We start from the raw sequence: 18364 nt of genomic DNA on the forward strand, positions 1-18364 counted from the left end.
GCTCCAGCTGATTCCATCAATCAGTCAGACTGTTGGAATTTATGGAATGACAGATGCTGCGTTCCTGCTGTCCTGACTTTTTCTGTATGTATGTTGAAAATATGCTATGGCTTCTTTTAGGATGGCAGATGTCTGTTTCATGACATACCTGAATGTTGCACCATTCTTTAAAATTAATCATTTCAATTGCACACATGCTACTTTTATTACTTTGTTTGTCAAGACAGACAATGCTAGAAATCTAGAGATTGTACAGTAAATGGGATTTATTTTTCACAATAGACTTGGTGGCAGGCCAAATCTATCAGGTTTTTTATATAAAATACATTTTTCTGCACGCTTAATGTCCACAAGTCCCCCCTTATTTGGGGAATTAAATTATTTAGATACCATTTTAATAACTCACGCTAATTTCTGTGGAACAAGTTGTATGATTGTGGAATTTCATATCACTTTTCAGGCACTTCTTTTAACTCATTCTCTAAAATAATCCTAAAATAACTTGAATGGTTTGGTTGTGGACACAGATTATGAACTAAATGTGTTACATTTAGGTAGGTGAGATTAAACTCACGCCTGTTAGGACTAAGTGAAACTTAACTGAGCACACAGCAGCCTCATGTCATGATGGTTTAGTATTATTGCATTCATTATTAGCATTAAACAGATTCTGAAAACTTGTATGTCTTCCTTCACTTTTTCGTGATCCCTAACCCTGACTTTATTATGTTCTGCACCTCCAGTGTTAACTGGATCTGACAGCTCTGCCCGTTTTTTTGTTTTCACAAGCTGCTTCAGGAACCTTGAGGTGTTCTTGAGTCGGCCATCCATCCAAATGGTGTTAACTTCGATAAGCCTTGGTGTTAGCTGTGTGACTCACACCACTGTTCAGCCTCTCTAGTTCATTTGCTTAAGAAACTGAAGGTTTTATTTTGTTTGACGAGCCTCTGGGCAGCAATTGGAGCTTAAATATGATATTTCTATGATATAAATATGGAAGTGGAAACAATAATACTAATTATTATCAGCAGTAGAAGTGGTAGTATTTCTAATTCAGTTTTTATTATACGTTATTAATCTCTTGAAGCAAATTATTTCTCTACATTAAACCCATCATGGATGAACCATGAGCAGTTGACAACCGTTTAGGGGTTCAGTGTCTTGCTCCAAAACACGTCATTGTTCGGTTCTAAGGACGATCATTCTAACCCCCTGAGCCACGCCGCCCAATTCAAACTCCTTCCACTGGTACTAATACTTCTACTGGATCTGACCTGGATCATTTGCGGTGCCGCTGCTACCAATAATTGTGCATCTTCTTGAGTTGTCAGTTTGTATTCACAGGACATTCTCAGTTGAGGAGGTCTGTGTTACCTCTTAATTTCAGATTGGAGCAGCATCTACTTCCTGGAAGCAGATCATTAGTTGGACAGATTTTACTTTTAGTTACCAGCATCCTGAGAAATTCTTGTTATACAGATCTGGCAGAGATTGGATTGGTTATCATTTGTGATTTCTTCTGGTGAATCTAGTCCGGCATGTAGCTGGAATATTCAGTGTAAGAACATGACCCAGATGGATATGATGCTGTGTGGTCAAAATATAAAGAAGATGTAAACATTAGGTCTCTTTTTCAGTCAATGAGTACACATAAGAAAGAAAGAACCAAACCAAATTGTCACGGATCACTCCAAACACACATGTACACACACACACACACACACACACACACACACACGCACTTGTCTGTATGTATTTGGCCCCTGGGTTGACATTCAGGCAAATGGCATGGAAGTTAAATATAGAAATGAAAACAGGATTAGCTTTGCTTCTTTAAGGGACTGATTTTTTTGTTTTTCTTTTGATGCTGCTACTCATGGATTTGAAATCTGCAGTAAATGCCACCCTTCTCTTTAGTAAAGTGCTTGTGTTCTTTGTTTATGACAAAATGTGTACATGTATGACACCACATGGACTACGTGATCATCTTTATGCACATGCGGCCTCTTTTTTTTTAATTGGTCCACACTTTCCAACTATTGTGCAGTTATTAATTATCGGAGCAGAGTTGTAGCATCCTTCATCAAAAATGAACAAATTAACCCAATCAAAAGAAAAAAATATCAATTTCCCAGTATTCAATATGCAATTGAAATTGCCACTTCATTTTGAGCCTCTATTTTGTTGTTTTTGTTGTTGTCTTTGTGCACACAGGGTTTAACCATAGACAGTTGTTTTCATATTAATCTGCTGAGGGGAATGTTCATAAAATAATAAGGATCCAGCTCAGGAAATTTAGAATTGATTATTTAGTGAACTGCGAGAACACCAACAGAATCGTCGAAATGTTTTCAAATTCATCGATTCTTAACATGAATCAAGGGATGTAAACACAAATTATTGCATGCATTATGAGTTTTAAAAAAGCAAGGTGTATCTTGCGGTACTTGCTAGCACTCAACTACTTCAGCGTCTTTGCTGTGCCCATCCATTTGAGATCAACAGTCTTGATTTTTACCTCAATTTCCATTTGTTTCTTGTATTTAGATGTGTCTCATTGTCTAGATTCCCTGCTGAACAAATAACTCTTCGAATCAGAAACTGTAAGACAAAGTGCCTTAGTGCATTGTCTCCCCCAGCGGTTCCAGTGAGAGTTTGTTGTTGTTTTCCTTGTTGTTGTTGTTGTTGTTGTTGTTCTTCTTCTTCTTCTTCTTCTTCTTCTTCTTCTTCTTCTTCTTCTTCTTCTTCTTCTTCTTCTTCTTCTAATTGTGTGATGAGCTGAAGAGCAGTTGAAAAATAACCAAGAGGGACAAAATCAACATGATCTGATACTGCTTAGATGTCATAGAAGTCATGGAATTTTATAAATAAGGATCATGCTTGGAGCTTTTGTGGTCATTTCCATTTTATCCAAATTTCTGTCATAATCCATCAGTTTTTATGTCTGTATTTTAATGAGTATAGATTTCACCTTTCTCCCAAACTGTAACACATCCTTCACATTTCTGATGCAACACAATTTACTGTGGTCCTGCATCTCTGTATCTCCCTTCCGCTCTTATCTGCTCAACCCTAGATGCAAGCGCTGCTGGCAAAAATATGACTCCATGGTAACTGTAACCAAGCCCACAGTTGCCTGGATGCAAGCTTTGTGCACTGGGAGAGAAGTGCTGATGCCAGAGAGAATTTGTTTACTCATGCCGACAGAGATGCAGCTAACACATTAATAAACCTAATTTATTACAATTTCATAAATCCTTAGATATTTTCTTTCCGTTGTTCACAAACAGACTATTGTAGTTTCTCCGTAGGAAGAATCCGAACGGGAGATCAATATGCTTGATCAGAAATGGATTCAGAGCTGAAAAATCCCGGAAGAATAGACAAAATCCCACAAGTACCCATATGGTTCTGTGGCGTCTCCATTGACCTTGAAGGGTGATTGCACAGGTCAGCCATGTCTCCATCCATCTCTATCCATTTCCATCAGTCCTGCTCCAGCCTATTCCTCCCTGCCGCTATTGTGCTCTCATGACCACATGACCTTCACATTTGGACTTCAGCAGATAAAGCAGAAGTGGTAGAGACACCGTGACAGACTGCCAATATCTGCACAGACACGCACACACTTATTCTTCGGGTTTGTAACAATAGAAGGCTCTTTATGGCTGTCACTGCTCCTGATGTAATCAATTCTGACGGCACCTCAAAAGGTACACACGTACAATTTGAATCCCTAAATTTTGAAATGAACTTTTTCAAAATTAATTTGTGTTTGTAGGTCAAGATGCATCTTGTCACGCCAACAAAGGAGGAGTCTGAAAGCTAGCTGCTGATATTCTCCATCATTCTTCCCAATACAGAACTTATGCTTCAATTTTTTTATGCATTTATATGCAAGGTACAAGTGACTCCCCAAAAATTTACAGAAAATTATTTTGATATGATATTCAGGGAGCCGTGATTCAGTTGGTAGATCAGGCATCTCCCCAATTAAAAGGTTAGCGGTTCGATTGCCAGGTTCTCCTGTCTGTATGTGGATGTATCCTTGGGGGGAGACAGAAGCCAAACTGCTCCCAATAGCCTGGTTAGCTCCTTGAATAGCAGCATTGCTGCAATCTGTGTGTTTGCACAGGTGAATGTTATTTGGTTTAAAGCACTTTGAAACCACAAGTTGTGAAAGCGCCATACAAGGTTATATACAACTCCAGCTTTTATTCAATGTGTAGAATTTCAAAGACGGTACCACAGTATTTCTCCTTTTTCAACACTGCTGTACAATGTTATGCACACTCGCAGAAAAAATAAAAGTCAATTGAAGCATGAAAGCAGTTAAGTATATGCAGTCTGACTGCACAAAAAATTGATGTCTCTTGACTGTTGCTGGTTGTCATAGTAACACATAACTGTGTTTTTCCAGGTGCATGGTATGATGATCAGTGAATGTGGAGAGAGCTTAAAAAAAAAAAAAAGACTGCTGAGTTGAGCCTCCGACCCACCCAGACTGAGTAGATCATAAGAAGTAAATTCAGGGTAATGTCTGGGAGCTTTTTATGTACAGCCTGTCTAACATCGGCTGTACAACTGTATAAGATTCAGTGATGGATCATATTTCATCCCTGCTTCCTTATTTAGCAAATTTAGAATGGGTTGTTACCTCACTGGAAAAAAAGGTATTTCAGAGATGAGTATCATCCACATATTATCGCAGATATTTGCATCTGTTTTATTGTTTATACCTGCAAGCCTTTTAGGCTCCTTGAGATTTGAACGATCCCCGGTAATGACAGACAGCTGCTATCTGACAGATGGACCTGTCGGACAGCTGCTTCCTGAAAGACTCCTAGAAATGAAACAGCTGACAGTAAAACCATGTCCATTTTCCTTGAGACTTCCCTTACAAATACATCCAAGGTGCCGGATGCTCTGGATCTGTTTACAGAGAAGGAAACTGTTTTTTGACAGCTGAAGACTGACAGCTTTTTTTTTGTATGAACTCCAGATAGCCTGGAATCGAGATTCATTCCAAGTTGCGCAAAGCAGCGGACTTTAGCGTATCTGTGCTCCTTAAAGAATGAAAGACACACCTTGGATCTGAAGATTGTGAGGAGACCCACAGATGATTTGCTAGCATGGGTTCGGATCCCAGTTTGGATTCCAGGAGGGTTTGCAACGATTGTGTGGTGTGTAATATTACTTTAGAGGGATTTTGTTGTACTTATTAAACACACATGGGCAGTGATGTCAAGCATGCATCAGTGCGCCGAGCACTATGGAGCACTCCAATTCTGCTTACCTCCACAAGGCTGCCACTCCTCCTCGTGACTAACTGGGGGTCGGCTAATGGGATTATGTGGGTTGGAAGCCTCATAAATGATGTCCCTGGTGAGGAGCGGCGAGCCCTGGCTATCCTTTAACCCTCTTTAATGCCTCGGCTTTCACACACAGTCAGACAGCCATTCTGAGACCGCTGCCATCACTCAGGGCGAACTCATGATTCGACATCTCTTCTACCCTATATTTTCTTAATCTTTTTTTGAGCTTATATCTAGAGTGATGTCACATGCCAATCTCCAAATCATAGTTGACAGCTGGGCAATTATTTTGGCTGGCAGGCCACTTTTAATTTTCAATTTTTATGTGCGGGCCAACTAGGTATCATGGAAATTGAACAAAATGAAAATGAAAATCTAGATTTTTATATTTTTTGAGCATTTTATTTAAACTTTAAAATCGTTACCGACATTATCTTGTATGTAATAATCCATACAAAATTAAACAAAAGGAAAAAATAAGGAGTTTTATAATTCAATATTGATTGAAAATATTTATTAAAATATTCAAAGAAACTAGTTTGGCAGGCCGATAAAAAAGCAAAACGGACCGGATGTGGCCCATGGGCCATAAAATGCCCAGGTCTGGTTTGGGTATACTTGTGTTTTACATTGCACTGAATGTAAATCTTCAGCAATACATAATTTGTGTTATCATTGTAGTGCTGTGGAAATTTCTTTCTTTTTCATTTGTTTTTATTTCTTTCTGGGGCTGCTTTGAGCAGAGCAGAGGCTGGGTTGGGATTCTGTAGCCACGGCCCGATCCGTTTCGGTCCGACGCTTTTTATCAATTAATAAATGTTTCCTGACGCACTGCTCAACTCTGAACAGCGGTTTAAATCTAGACAGATCAAATACACTTGATCAGAGAAGCCTTGGCGAGGATTTGGTTGAGTGATGTAGGAAATTTTTCAGCCTAATCATCTGACAGACTATTGATAATATGTGATGGTCATCTTGGATTTAATCCTTTGTCATATCTGCAGCATCTATGTTTTTATTTTTCAGCTGGTTAATAAAAGATGAGCCCTTTTTTGTTGCAGTTTATTTGACATCATAGGGAATGCAAAATTAATACAGTTGTCTAATATTTTAGGATATGTTTTAAAGGAAACATTATTTCTACTCATAGGGCTGTGGTATCAATATTTACTGTTATTGACCATCAGTTCCAGAGAGCAGCCTTCCTAATATCAAAATAACAATATTTCTTTATATCAGCCTTTGCAAAAGCATTGTGACTGCGCAGTTAACAGTTTTGATTATTTTTGATGGTAATAGTGAAATTATGATCAGTGATGACAGTGTCGCAGGAGGTAGAGCAATTGTCTTTGGAACTGAGGATTCCTGGTTTGATTCCCGTCTCCTTCTAGTGTGTGTAAGTGTTGGTTTGTCCAGGATGTGTTCATTGCAGGGAACAAATTTCCCCACCAGGGATTAATCACGGATAATCTATTATTTATGTGAAGGTAATTGTTACTTATACCACCTCCCTATGACATTAATCAACTACACAACAAATCTATATTATTAAGGATTTAAATTTTTTTTTTTTTCTTTTTTTGTTTATTCGTCTCACAAACCTTACCAGAGAATAAGGCTACTTCGATATCAGTCTGATTTTTTTTTAATGGTGGATTTAATGTAGAATTGCAGAATTTGCTCCTGCTACAGAGAATCAGTTTGACTTTAACCAATACTCGGTTCATGGTGCTTGTTTGAACAGTTTTGTTAGACCCAAACTCTTTGTTCTACCTGTCTTGGTGACGTTTGCTTCTGATTTTGTTCTTATAGAAATGTGAGTTCAGACGGGGCGGAGGCTCGCCGCAGGTTGCGGGAATGTGAGGGACTGGTGGACGCTCTTCTCCATGCTCTTCAATCAGCTGTCGGGAAGAAAGATATGGATAATAAGGTAGGACGGCATTTTTTAAGAGTTTTTTTTTTTTTTTTTAAGATTATTTGTTCTCACTCAAAACTGTAATTATGCTTCTCTCTCTCGTGTGTCCCTGCTAGTCTGTGGAGAACTGTGTCTGTATCATGAGGAACCTGTCTTACCATGTCCACAAAGAAGTGCCCGGAGCAGAAAAGTTCCAGGACCCGTCAGCGCTGCAGGCCCCGGGCTCCGCAGGACCGCAGAGGAAGAAGAAGGACGATGCCGGCTGCTTCGGAGGCAAGAAGGCTAAAGGTGAGAGATGAGAAGATGCTCTTCATCAGTGATCAACACTCCTTTCAACAATGAGGACGAGTGAATTTCCTTGTCAGTGCAAAACATTTAATGACTGGTGAGAAGAAAGCGGCATCTATTCTTACTGTTGTTTCAGTTTTTCTTTTTCCTTTTTCGAACATGGAATCCGCAGGGTATAAAAGGAACTGACGGAGAGCAAAGCAATTATTCAAACAGCTGGATTGCAGAGATATCATTGTTTCCTTCACTCTGTCTGGATTCCACAAACCCCTACTGAAAAAGTGAAGGTCTGTTATAAATATAAATGCTACACATAAAGAGAAAGTCTTGTTTGCTTTTCGGTGTTAAGGACAAAACATTAATAATAGCTGCTGTTTTAAAACAGCAGCCTCCATTTTGTCAATATTTCAATAAAAGGGTTCTCAACATTCCTAACTCCCAGACACTCACAAAATATATCTTTTGTGATCCCTACCAGAGGAAGCTCAATTTTAAACACCTCAGCTTGAAGTATAGTACACTAGATGACATTTGTCCCGACTCCAAGAGCTTAATAAATAATAATAAATAAACATATATACAGTGTATCTGTGACAGAAATTGCTGGCTCGAGTAAATACAGCCTTCTCTCGGATGCTATTATGTTTGAAAATCTGTTATTAACCAATAATTTGTTTTCCTTGCTGCAGTATCATTTCAAGAGTGAGTCTCCTGTCACTTCAGTAATGAAAGTCCATGATGTCTGTAGCTTCTCATCTTTATTGACTTCTAGAGCAGATTAGATGCAGTGTTCCCATGCATGGCGTCCCTATCTGCACTTTAGCTAAAAGGCCATTATCATCCTGCCGAACGACAGCAACGCCCACTATTAATCAGTCGGCTAATGAGGTGTGACTACCATTCAGTGACCCCTGACACCTAATGACTCATTAAAGAATCTCTTCAGTCTTAGGGTCAGCACAACAAAGAGCTAACATATATACAGTTTTATAAAGAAAACCAATTATCCATGAATACTCGTGCTACTCACATTGAATAATGAGTTGTGTTTAGCGGCTTGCAAACCCTGAAGGCGTTGTTTGAAGGAAGAGGCTCGGCTATGAAAACATTAAACACAGCTATAAAGGAGCAGGGAGGCAGGTTGTTAAGCAACATCGTCGGCAAAACGCATGGCAATTTGTTACATTAAGTGGGTCGGGTTTGGCCCCTTCCTCAATTTAATGTCACGTTCAATTTGAAATAAACAATTATGAACAGTACATGTTAAACCGCTCACACTTTTGTTTATCCAATTGACAGTCTGCTAGTCCCGTGTCTTTCTTGTCTTTCTTTGGTTGATTTTAATGAAGCCCTAACAAAAAAAGCTGGCAGCGTGTGCTGATACCGTGCATATGTTTCACTGCAACTCTATCTGTAGATTTTTTTTTTTTTTCATATTTAAAATAAAACTTTGTTTTTTTCTGCTCCACTAACTAGTGTTTTTTTTCCAGTGATGCAGCTCCGTAGAAAGACTGCACCTATGGCCACTAATGCCTTCAAATCCTCTCTATTTTCTATCTCGAAACTTTGTGTCATCATCTTAATCTTGGTTGCTTTGAATTACTTCTCATCTTTCTCTTTTTTAGTGTAGAAGGCACCTTATCTTGGGAACGTGTTTACATATTTTCGCAGCCTTTGACTCATCCGCACACCTTTCTCACCATACCGTTTCTCCCCTCTCTGTGCTTTGTGTTTTTTGGCTGCTGCTTCCTTGGCTAACTGTAGAGGAATGGTTTAATCAAGGTGAGTCAACCTTCAACACTCCTCTCTTCACTTGTGCTCCTCCTGTTCACCTTTCCCTCTCTCCCCTCTCTCCTCCTACTCCTTTTCTCAGGCCATAGATTAGTTTGATGTAGTTGGGTGTCCTCCAAAAACTGAAGACAGTTCCCAAGGACTTTAGAAATTAGGGAGCGCCATTCTTTCAGCATACAGTCCTTCACTACACCTTCTCTATCTGGGTTAGCATACGTTTGTTGACTGAATAATGTAGTTTAGTTTGTTAGATAGTTGTAACTTAGTCGTGTTAGACGGGCAAGTACTTGAGGCAGAACTGGAGGTAAGTCCTTAAATGTCTGACAGGTTGCACAGAAGAGCTTGACTTATCCTCAAACCTGTCTGAATTCGTTTGAGCTGAGACATCCAGACAAACAGCACTCAGCTTTAATTTGACTTTCTCTTTGAAATTAGTGCCAACTTGAATCCCTTTGTTCTGAGTTCAGGTAGAAATGTCAAGCTCTACTGCAGACCTTGTGTGTGTGTGTGTGTGTGTGTGTGTGTGTGTGTGTGTGTGTGTGTGTGTGTGTGTGTGTGTGTGTGTGTGTGTGCGCGCGTGCATGCGCCTGTGTGTGTGTTCACATTTTTCTGAGTGCTGGGAGACCTTCTCTTGTCTAACAGTACTTGTCAGGGATCATTAATCCTAATATTGATGGTGTTATTGTGGAAAAATACCATACCTGAGGGTCTTGTTGAAATGAGTGTAAGGGTCGGTTTAGGTGGCTTATAATCAATGAAAGTCAGCGCAGTATCCTAACCAGGAGCTGACTGTGCAAGCTGACATCCTCAAGGGTTTTCTAGCTTCCTCCCACAGTCCTAAAAGACAATGTCAGGTTAATTGAAGACTCTAAATAGTGCTTGGATGTGAAAGTGAGAGTGATCGGTTGTTGCTCTCAATTTGACAGCTCTGTGACGGACAAGCCGCTGTCACCAGGCATATGTCAGCAGGCGTAGACTCCCCACCTGATCCACAGGGCTTACACATCTCACCTGATCTGCAGTCCCAAGATGTGTATAAGAAGGTTGCTAGGAGAAGGAAACCAGACTTATTTTACCGTCACGTCTGAAGAACGGGAGTTACGATTGGATGGAATTTTGGATTTTCCCTTCCAACAGATTATGGCTAGTAAGGTTTAATACAAGAAAAAATGTAATTAGGTGGAAAAGTAATTTACTTTTTCTGACAGTGACCCAGAAATGTACGTATTTTAGCCATAGATTAAAATTCGGTGTTCAGGTTACATACTAATCCTCCCTTGCCATGCACTTGTCCGTATGATCGGTGCACTGCAGGATAATAATCCACTATGGTAAAAGAGAAACTTATTCAAACATGTCCTTGGGCCACACAAATCTCACTATCTTATTTTCGGAATTGTTGTTGAGATGTCTGCCGCTCGTTCATAACTTTTAACCATAAAATTGGTCAACTTGTGAGATGCTGCTGTGTTATTGTGGTTTCTGTTGAGACACTGGCGGATTAAACCAAAACATCAAGCAAAAATTACCAAACACAAGTTGCCGTGGAAAACAATATTATACAAGCTTGACAAAGGCAAGTTTCCTTTTTTGTTACTTTGTTGTCACTCAGTTGTCAAAAGATTAGTCTGCTCACAGACACCACTAGTTCTTGCAATTTGAGTATGATCCCAATAACTGAGCTGAAATGATATTGATTTACAATAGGAGCATAAATAATTATCAAAGTAGAGAGACCATCTTTGATTTGGCATCTTTGAATATCCTGTAATTTACTGTATAATGAATAATCTGCATAAACAGAAACATGAACGCATCCTATTTAACAATCAGAGGTAGCTGACACTTGTTTTAAAGCCAACGATCTTATTTTCTCTCTGTCTTTGCAGTGTAAGCATTTGAACCTATTTCCTGAAGGGAAATGGTTACTCTTAAAACCCAGTGACCAGACCATTAAGTGTTGCCAAGGAATCTGCCTCTCCATCTCTGTATCGGTGTCCCCTCCCATGGGCACATCCTTGTACATGAGAGATGACCATTAGCTGGCTACTTTGTAGTAACCAACCCCACCCAACCCATTTCCACTGAATTATTTAATGTGTTTTTAGGCTTAGGAAGGGGTGCTGGTACAGTGAGAAAATGCATGTTTGTTGCTACATACAGGATGCTCAAAGCTGGAGTCTTAATTATGACTAATTGTGCGTGCCTGGGTGTGTGTGTGTGTGTGTGTGTGTGCGTATGTGTGTGTGTGTGTGGGGGGGGGGGGGGGGGGGGGGGGCTTATTTTGTGACACTGATACATTATCTTCCTGACCATCATCTGTGTGAAGTCAAAGCCTAGACAATGTTTGCTGTGTGATTTTGAACTCATCATTCTTGTAGCCACAAGCCTATAAATGCAAACATCCATGCTACACTGTGGCTTGTCATATAGATGTGGTTTAGACCAATATCAAACACATACAAACCTCTTAAAAGCAATCTAAATTTAGTGAAAGTCCAAAAAACGATATTTGCATCACCCTTCCCGAGTCGTATTGGTCTAACCCCATTGATACCACATCGTCTGTCTGTGATCCAGTTGTCTCGGGATGTGACTGACACTACACTTCCTCCTCCCTCTGCTTTCCAGGCAGAAAAAATGGTGAGAATGATAAAAACTACGACACATTGGATCTGCCCAAGCGCACAGAGCCATCAAAAGGTAGGAACTCATCTGTCAGGCAACACGTTCCCCCAATAACCCTTTAAAAGTACGCGAGTGTTGTCGAGGGAAGGCAGTGTGAAAATGACTGTCCTCACTCAGATATTTCCCCGTGAATGATGGCAGAAGGAAATAGACAAAATTCTTTGTTCCGAGTGAGTGTACCAGTGGTTACATGGATTTGTGAGATACATTCAGGTCAGGTACCAGTCACAATGTACTGCCATATATTTGTGAGAGATAACTAATTAAGAACAGTTTGTTGGTGTGTATCTTCACAATGATGGCATTTTGCAAGAATAGTCACTGTGCACCATAAGCAGCTGCAAACCACCTTTTTTTTTTTTTGGTATATTTATTTGTTTGTTTGATTGGCATATGCAGTTGTGAAACAAAGCAAAATATTTTGTGTTAAATTCAAGCCAGAGCTTTGAACGTTTGGGGATAAAACACAAAGTTGATCAACTGAGAAATAAGCAGAGGTTTAATCAAGAACTGTTTTGAGGCACGTTTACACAAGTCTGGTATTTTCAGTAATCGTGTTTAATTTGTTTATGATTAATGTTTTCATCATACATATGCATCAGCCGAGGCCAAATTAGTAGTTAAACGGTTAAACCAACAAGATGGGGTCTTGGTTAACCTAATCTAGTGATTGTTGTTGTTCATGTGTGTCTCCTGCACTTTTAATTATATTTTAGACTTCTTGTTTATATTGTGTTGCTTGTTTTATGTCCTCCTGCACATTTACTATCTTAGATTTCTTGTTTTTATTGTGTTGTTTCTTTTTCTGTTCCCTGCCCCGTGTACAACACTTTGGACTATCCCATGCTTTTTAAAGTGGTCTATAAATGAAGGTGGTGACGATGATGATTCAAAAAATCCCAATCAAAACTTTATTAAATTAGATTGTAATTAATCCCGCATTCACATAAAGACAGCTTTTTTTCAGCAAGTAAATTGCGACAAATGAATAATTGACGTGATCATGTCATGATGCCCAGCTTGAATTGTTGCCTTTGCGCAACGTGACAACGCACAGGAACAGGGATTGCAGCACCCTACTGTTGAAGTGTTACAGTATTGGTGTCTTTCTATGGGAAAAAAAAAATCTCATGTAATCATTGAAATTAGGTGAATATTTGTTGTAATCTGTGTTTTTCTTGCCATATCTAATAGCTATGCTAATTGCAGCATAGATTTACCTGGGAAGGGAAACAAGATGATGCTGATACATAATATATCTTCAAGAAATCATGCAAGTCCATTTGCCACATTAAGATTCAAAAGCTAGATCTCCAGTGATGCACGCCTCAGTACTCCCTCACAGAGGAGTGGCCAGCTCCAGCGGTTAAGGCTGAAATGTTATTAATTATCTTACCCCTGATTGATACTTGCAAGTGGGAGTGCAAATGATTGGCATCTGTAGCATGATAGCATGGTGTCAGGTGGTTATCTGACACAAGATGTGACTGGATTAATTTCTTGCCGCAGTGCTGGTGCAGTGTTTTTCAACATCCCCTTCAGTCTGGAACACTAGAGCACTGCTGCACTGCCCCCATTTAAATGAATGGGAATATTGGCATTTTCTCCCTATGCTGTGTGAACACACCCTTAGGCTCCTACAAGTGTTTTTATTCAGATACAGAGAATGATAACTCGCCTGTCCCTTTTTTTTAACACAGTGTGTAAAATATGCTGTCGTGTGCTCAGTGATATGGAAACTTCCACATGGAGCTTTGGCTATTTGGAATAGTTTTGTCTAGGGACTATGCCACTGATTCTAGCAATTATGTGTGACCAAGGTTGTGTGTGGGTGGGTGTGCATGTGTGTGCCTCTTTGTATGAATTTGTCCATATTTGTGTGTATTTAATTCTCTGTACTTTTGGATTTTGGCAGTCATAAGCAGCAGGAACAGTCATAAAATCAAATTAGGCTAACAGCATCACACACATCAGCACATCTGGACAGGAATAGGATTTGAATTTGCTTGTGTGTCCGTCTGTATAATACCTGCAGGCTTATGTGTGTGTGTGTGTGTCTGTGTGTCTGTGTGCCTATGTGAATGTGTCTACTGTTAGTTACAATAATGCATTAAAGTGTTTTTTCGTTCAACTAGATCACAATTAATTGCTCTGCTTTTCCAAGTTAAGCTGGGATTGCCTTGTATCAATCACCCTGAAAGTAAAGGAATATTTTCCACTCACTGGGTTTTCATGGGTGGAAGCCAAACCTGCATTGTCAGACTGTAGATCAGCCACGGTAATGCTTTGATCACATTACGCAATGTGGAAAAAAAAACACCCTTCTGAGTTTTGAAACCAGAGAAAGTAATTATCGTTATAGTCCTAAATGTCATCCACATTTGAAATGTGCAGCGTGCGCTCAGTGTTTCCTGCACGCATGCAGACAAATCTTATTTGACATTTATTAAGTTGACACACAGGCGAATAACAACAGCAGTGTGATGCATGGATAATAAGCCTAATCACCGGAGCAAGACTCAAATCAAGTTTCAGAGCACATTTATCAATTTCTCCTCTTGGGAATTTATCAGAGGTGAGCAAGCCAGAGACTGCAAATCCAAAAAGGTTCCTGTTTTCTATGTTGATTTAAGTTTTCTAAATCTTATTTTGTGTTTTCCCCCCTGTACACATCCCGGTCAGTTGTAGAGCATTTCAAAGAGAGCAGCTTTTTCTGGCAGTGATGGAGGGAGATGTAGGAGATCATGTGTGTCCTGATCTGATGTGAGACAGAGGGAAGGCAATGATGACTCCTTTTATTCTTTTTCTCTGTATAACAGAGAAAGTCTGTGCCACGTCTAATTACAGCTTGTACAAAATTGTTTTGAAAATGTCATCATGTAAATACAAAAATCTGTTTTTAATTTGAGTTTGAATACGATTTAAAGATTTACTAATTGTTTTTGTTTCGCGAGTCATTGGAGAACAACAAGCGGCAAACACAGCGACGACTATCAACACTATATAAAGTTGTTTTATGGAACATGGTGGTAATCAGATTTTAATTTATTCCTGCTGACCCTGCACAGATTGCACAGTCACCTGTAGTTGTACTAACAACAAGTACATTTACATCAGCCCATTTAATAAAACAGAACAACATATTTACTGTATATCAATTATTGCATAAATATATGCACTGCTCAAAAAAATGAAGAAAACACTAAAATAACACATCCTAGACCTGAATGAATGAAATATTATTAAATACTTTGTTCTTTACATTGTTGAATGTGCTGACAACACAATCATGCAAGAAATTCTCAATGAAAATCAGATATATTAACCCATGGCGGTCTGGATTTGGAGTCACACACAAAATTAAAGTGGAAAAACACACTACCGGCTGATCCAACGTTAATGTAATGTCCTTAAAACAAGTCAAAATGAATCAGTGTTGCTTCCCAAGTGGACAGTTTGATTTCTCCGAAGTGTGACTGACTTGGAGATGCATTTTGTTTTTGAAGTGTTCCCCCTATTTTTTGAGCTGTATATATTTAAGATTATATTTATATGTAAAAATGTGCAATACTCAGGGTTTTGAACCCCCAAAATTGAGCTGCACATTGAGGCAGTCTTTTACATAGTCCTGTGCTCTCTGTGCGTTTTGCAACATGTCCTGAAGGTCATTTAAGTCTTGTATAATTTTCATTTGGTTCCAAGCCCTGAGACACATTTTCTCTGGCAGCTGAGGCTCATTGAAAAGGAACCCACATAACCTGCAGATGTGAGGTGCCACACACTCTCCTACATCTGCCTTGAACACCCAGAAGGGAGGGATGAGTGTGTAACAAGAGTTGATAGATACTAAAGAAACCCTGAGTTTCTCTCGACAGCCAACCTCATCTAATTGGAAGAAAATCTTACCTGGAAAGAAAAGCACTTATCTGAAAGGGATAATGAGGCCTTTCTTTCTGGCTGATCACAAAAACCCAAGCAAGGAGATGATCCCTTCCCACTTTCCTCCTCATCCCCACTCTCATCTGACCTTTCTCTAATCTAAAGGTTTACACTGTGGTTTCAATTAAGTGGTTAAAAAAAGGTTTCACCCACTCCTTATAAAATGTGGCTTTTCATACCTCTAAATTACATTTGTCACACTTCCCTTTTTCTTCTTCCGCTCGTTGGGTGATAAAAATAATGCAGCGCCAGTAACTCTGTTATGCTTAATGACATATTTCTCAAAAATATAAAAAAAAAAATCACTTGAAATATATAAACAAAATGACTGACACTTTGGGCATCTTTCTACCACTGTCCAGCGATCACTTTCTGTTCGATCTCATAATCCCAAACTTTATGCAAATAAGCATTTATTTCCTGGTTTTGGCAAAAGGTGGCAATTTTGTGGTTTCTGACCTGCAAATTTACTCCTGACTGTATGTGTAACGGTTAAAACACATTGAGTCCAAAAGAAATGACAACACATACAGTGACCTGTTAAGTGGCCGGATATGGAGAGATTGAGAAAGTGTAGATTCTTGCAGAATAAAAAACAAAGACATATAGAATCCTGTAAATGGGGTTCAGATGATCAGATCCCAATACATACAAGAACATACTAGGTTTATTCCACTTCGTTCTATTAAGATCAAATCACTCTGCATCCATTTTAATACTACCAATAAACAGGGTCACTAGCACAGCTACAATGGATCAGGCTACAGAACATGTTACTCCAAAACAAGATTACTTTGTAAATGAATGCTGCCACACAGCATTGGGTTTTTGGGGTGAATACGTTGTTGGACAGGGTGATCGATCCATGTGTCCATGTGTCTCTGTCTCTTTCAGGTTTTCGTTAATGCAAAACACTATATAATTCACCTCAAATTAGGGGGTGAAATAAAATAGTCATTTTATTTTGGTTGACTTATCTACTTTACTATGTATTATAAGGTCCTTCATACCGTATGGTATGTCAAATTATGGGCTGTGCTTGCTATCATGAAATGAGAATCCTGACAAAGGCTTTTGTGCGTCTGTAAGCTATTTTTTTTCATCAGATCTATTGAAAGTTTTATCATCTTTGTTTAATTTAAAGATGAAGGGATCAAAAAAAAAGTTTTGGTTGTTTTAGTTGGTGGGTTGTCTTGCCAAGGCTTCCATGTTTTCTGCAAACCTAAGGTGACAGTAGGGTTATATAATACCTCCCCCAAGCTAAACTAACACCCGAGGGGTTGTGTGCAGGCGAATGGTATTGACTTTGGACAGAAATATATCAGCTCTTTCAAACTACTTGCAGTCTTAATACTGAGCTTCAGCTGCTGGTAGAAAATGAGATGGATATTGTGACACGCCCTCAATACTGAGAGGTACATTGCCAATGTTAGGGTACGAATCAAGGCAATTGTTTGACATTTTCCATTGTCTAAATGTCCTTATGAACAATAGTGTGAAATAGAAGGTTTTCAAGCAACTGTGAATGACAAAAGTCCTCCTAAGATCTCCACATTATCCTCAGCGTATATGTGGGATGGTTATTCTTACGCAAATGCACAAATCAATATCACAGTCTGTGAGTCTACAGTGTTTACTGCAGAAACATCCCTATGAATTGTTTTTCATTTCGTTAGTTAGAATAATACTACGCTGTGTGAGAGAGAATCAGGCAGCACTCGAACTATCTGTGTAATTTTATAACATTAAGTTAACAGAGTGAATTATTATTCATTTGGATAAAATTAATTTAGTGAGATTCAAAACAAAACATTGTGAAATCTTAATATGTTAGCATCTGAATAAAAAAAACATCAAAGAAAAAAAGTCAAATGATTGTTTTTGGTGAAGACTGACCCAAGTCATTTAGTATGGACACCAATATTTCACAATCGAGCAATCACTGAATTTGACACGGTCTGTGGGTGAAACATGACATTTATGCATTCACATACTCACATATTTTGGGTATGACTACTGTACACAGAAGCCTGTCACACATATTCATGTTGAAGTTAACCTCCAGTATAGTGTGATATCCATTTCATCCATATTACCAAGAGTCTAATTACTGTTCTCAGTCCTCATGCTCCAAAATAAACTTGACATTTGTCTTGCAAAGCAGACAGTCACGTCTCAGATTCGTGACGTTTTACAGAAGAGGTTTGACACACAATTATTATCCCGAGTGGCTCAACACCATGAATAGAGCTGTTGGGATGATGCTGTTAAAAACAGACTATTTGTGGGAATAACAAAGCATCAAAATGTTTGATCTGGAAGGTTATGTGCATTGTCGCACGTGAGAGTCATAGTCCTATCAGCCCAGCGTTAATGAATGATAATGATGAAAACAAAAGGCAAATGGACAAAACCTGAAACAGCAGCT

At 39.0% G+C, this 18364-nt stretch overlaps 1 protein-coding gene across 14 annotated transcripts in view; it reads left to right on the forward strand.

Annotated features, from left to right (window-relative positions):
• arvcfb (ARVCF delta catenin family member b) overlaps positions 1 to 18364 on the forward strand; it is a 234626-nt gene that overhangs the window by 180643 nt on the left and 35619 nt on the right. For 9 of the 14 annotated variants that reach the window (XM_086169839.1, XM_086169845.1, XM_086169843.1 and 6 more), the window contains 4 exons: positions 7128 to 7245; positions 7347 to 7518; positions 9283 to 9300; positions 11941 to 12012. In XM_086169839.1, coding sequence (XP_086025965.1) covers positions 7128 to 7245; positions 7347 to 7518; positions 9283 to 9300; positions 11941 to 12012 — 380 coding nt within the window. The remainder of the gene's footprint in view (positions 1 to 7127; positions 7246 to 7346; positions 7519 to 9282; positions 9301 to 11940; positions 12013 to 18364) is intronic. The other 5 variants (XM_086169840.1, XM_086169844.1, XM_086169848.1 and 2 more) reach the window with 1 other exon arrangement.

This window comes from Fistularia commersonii, chromosome 22, assembly GCF_037954325.1.
Source record: "Fistularia commersonii isolate RoL2024-O1a breed Wild chromosome 22, RoL_Fcom_v1.0, whole genome shotgun sequence".
Lineage (NCBI taxonomy): Eukaryota > Metazoa > Chordata > Actinopteri > Syngnathiformes > Fistulariidae > Fistularia > Fistularia commersonii.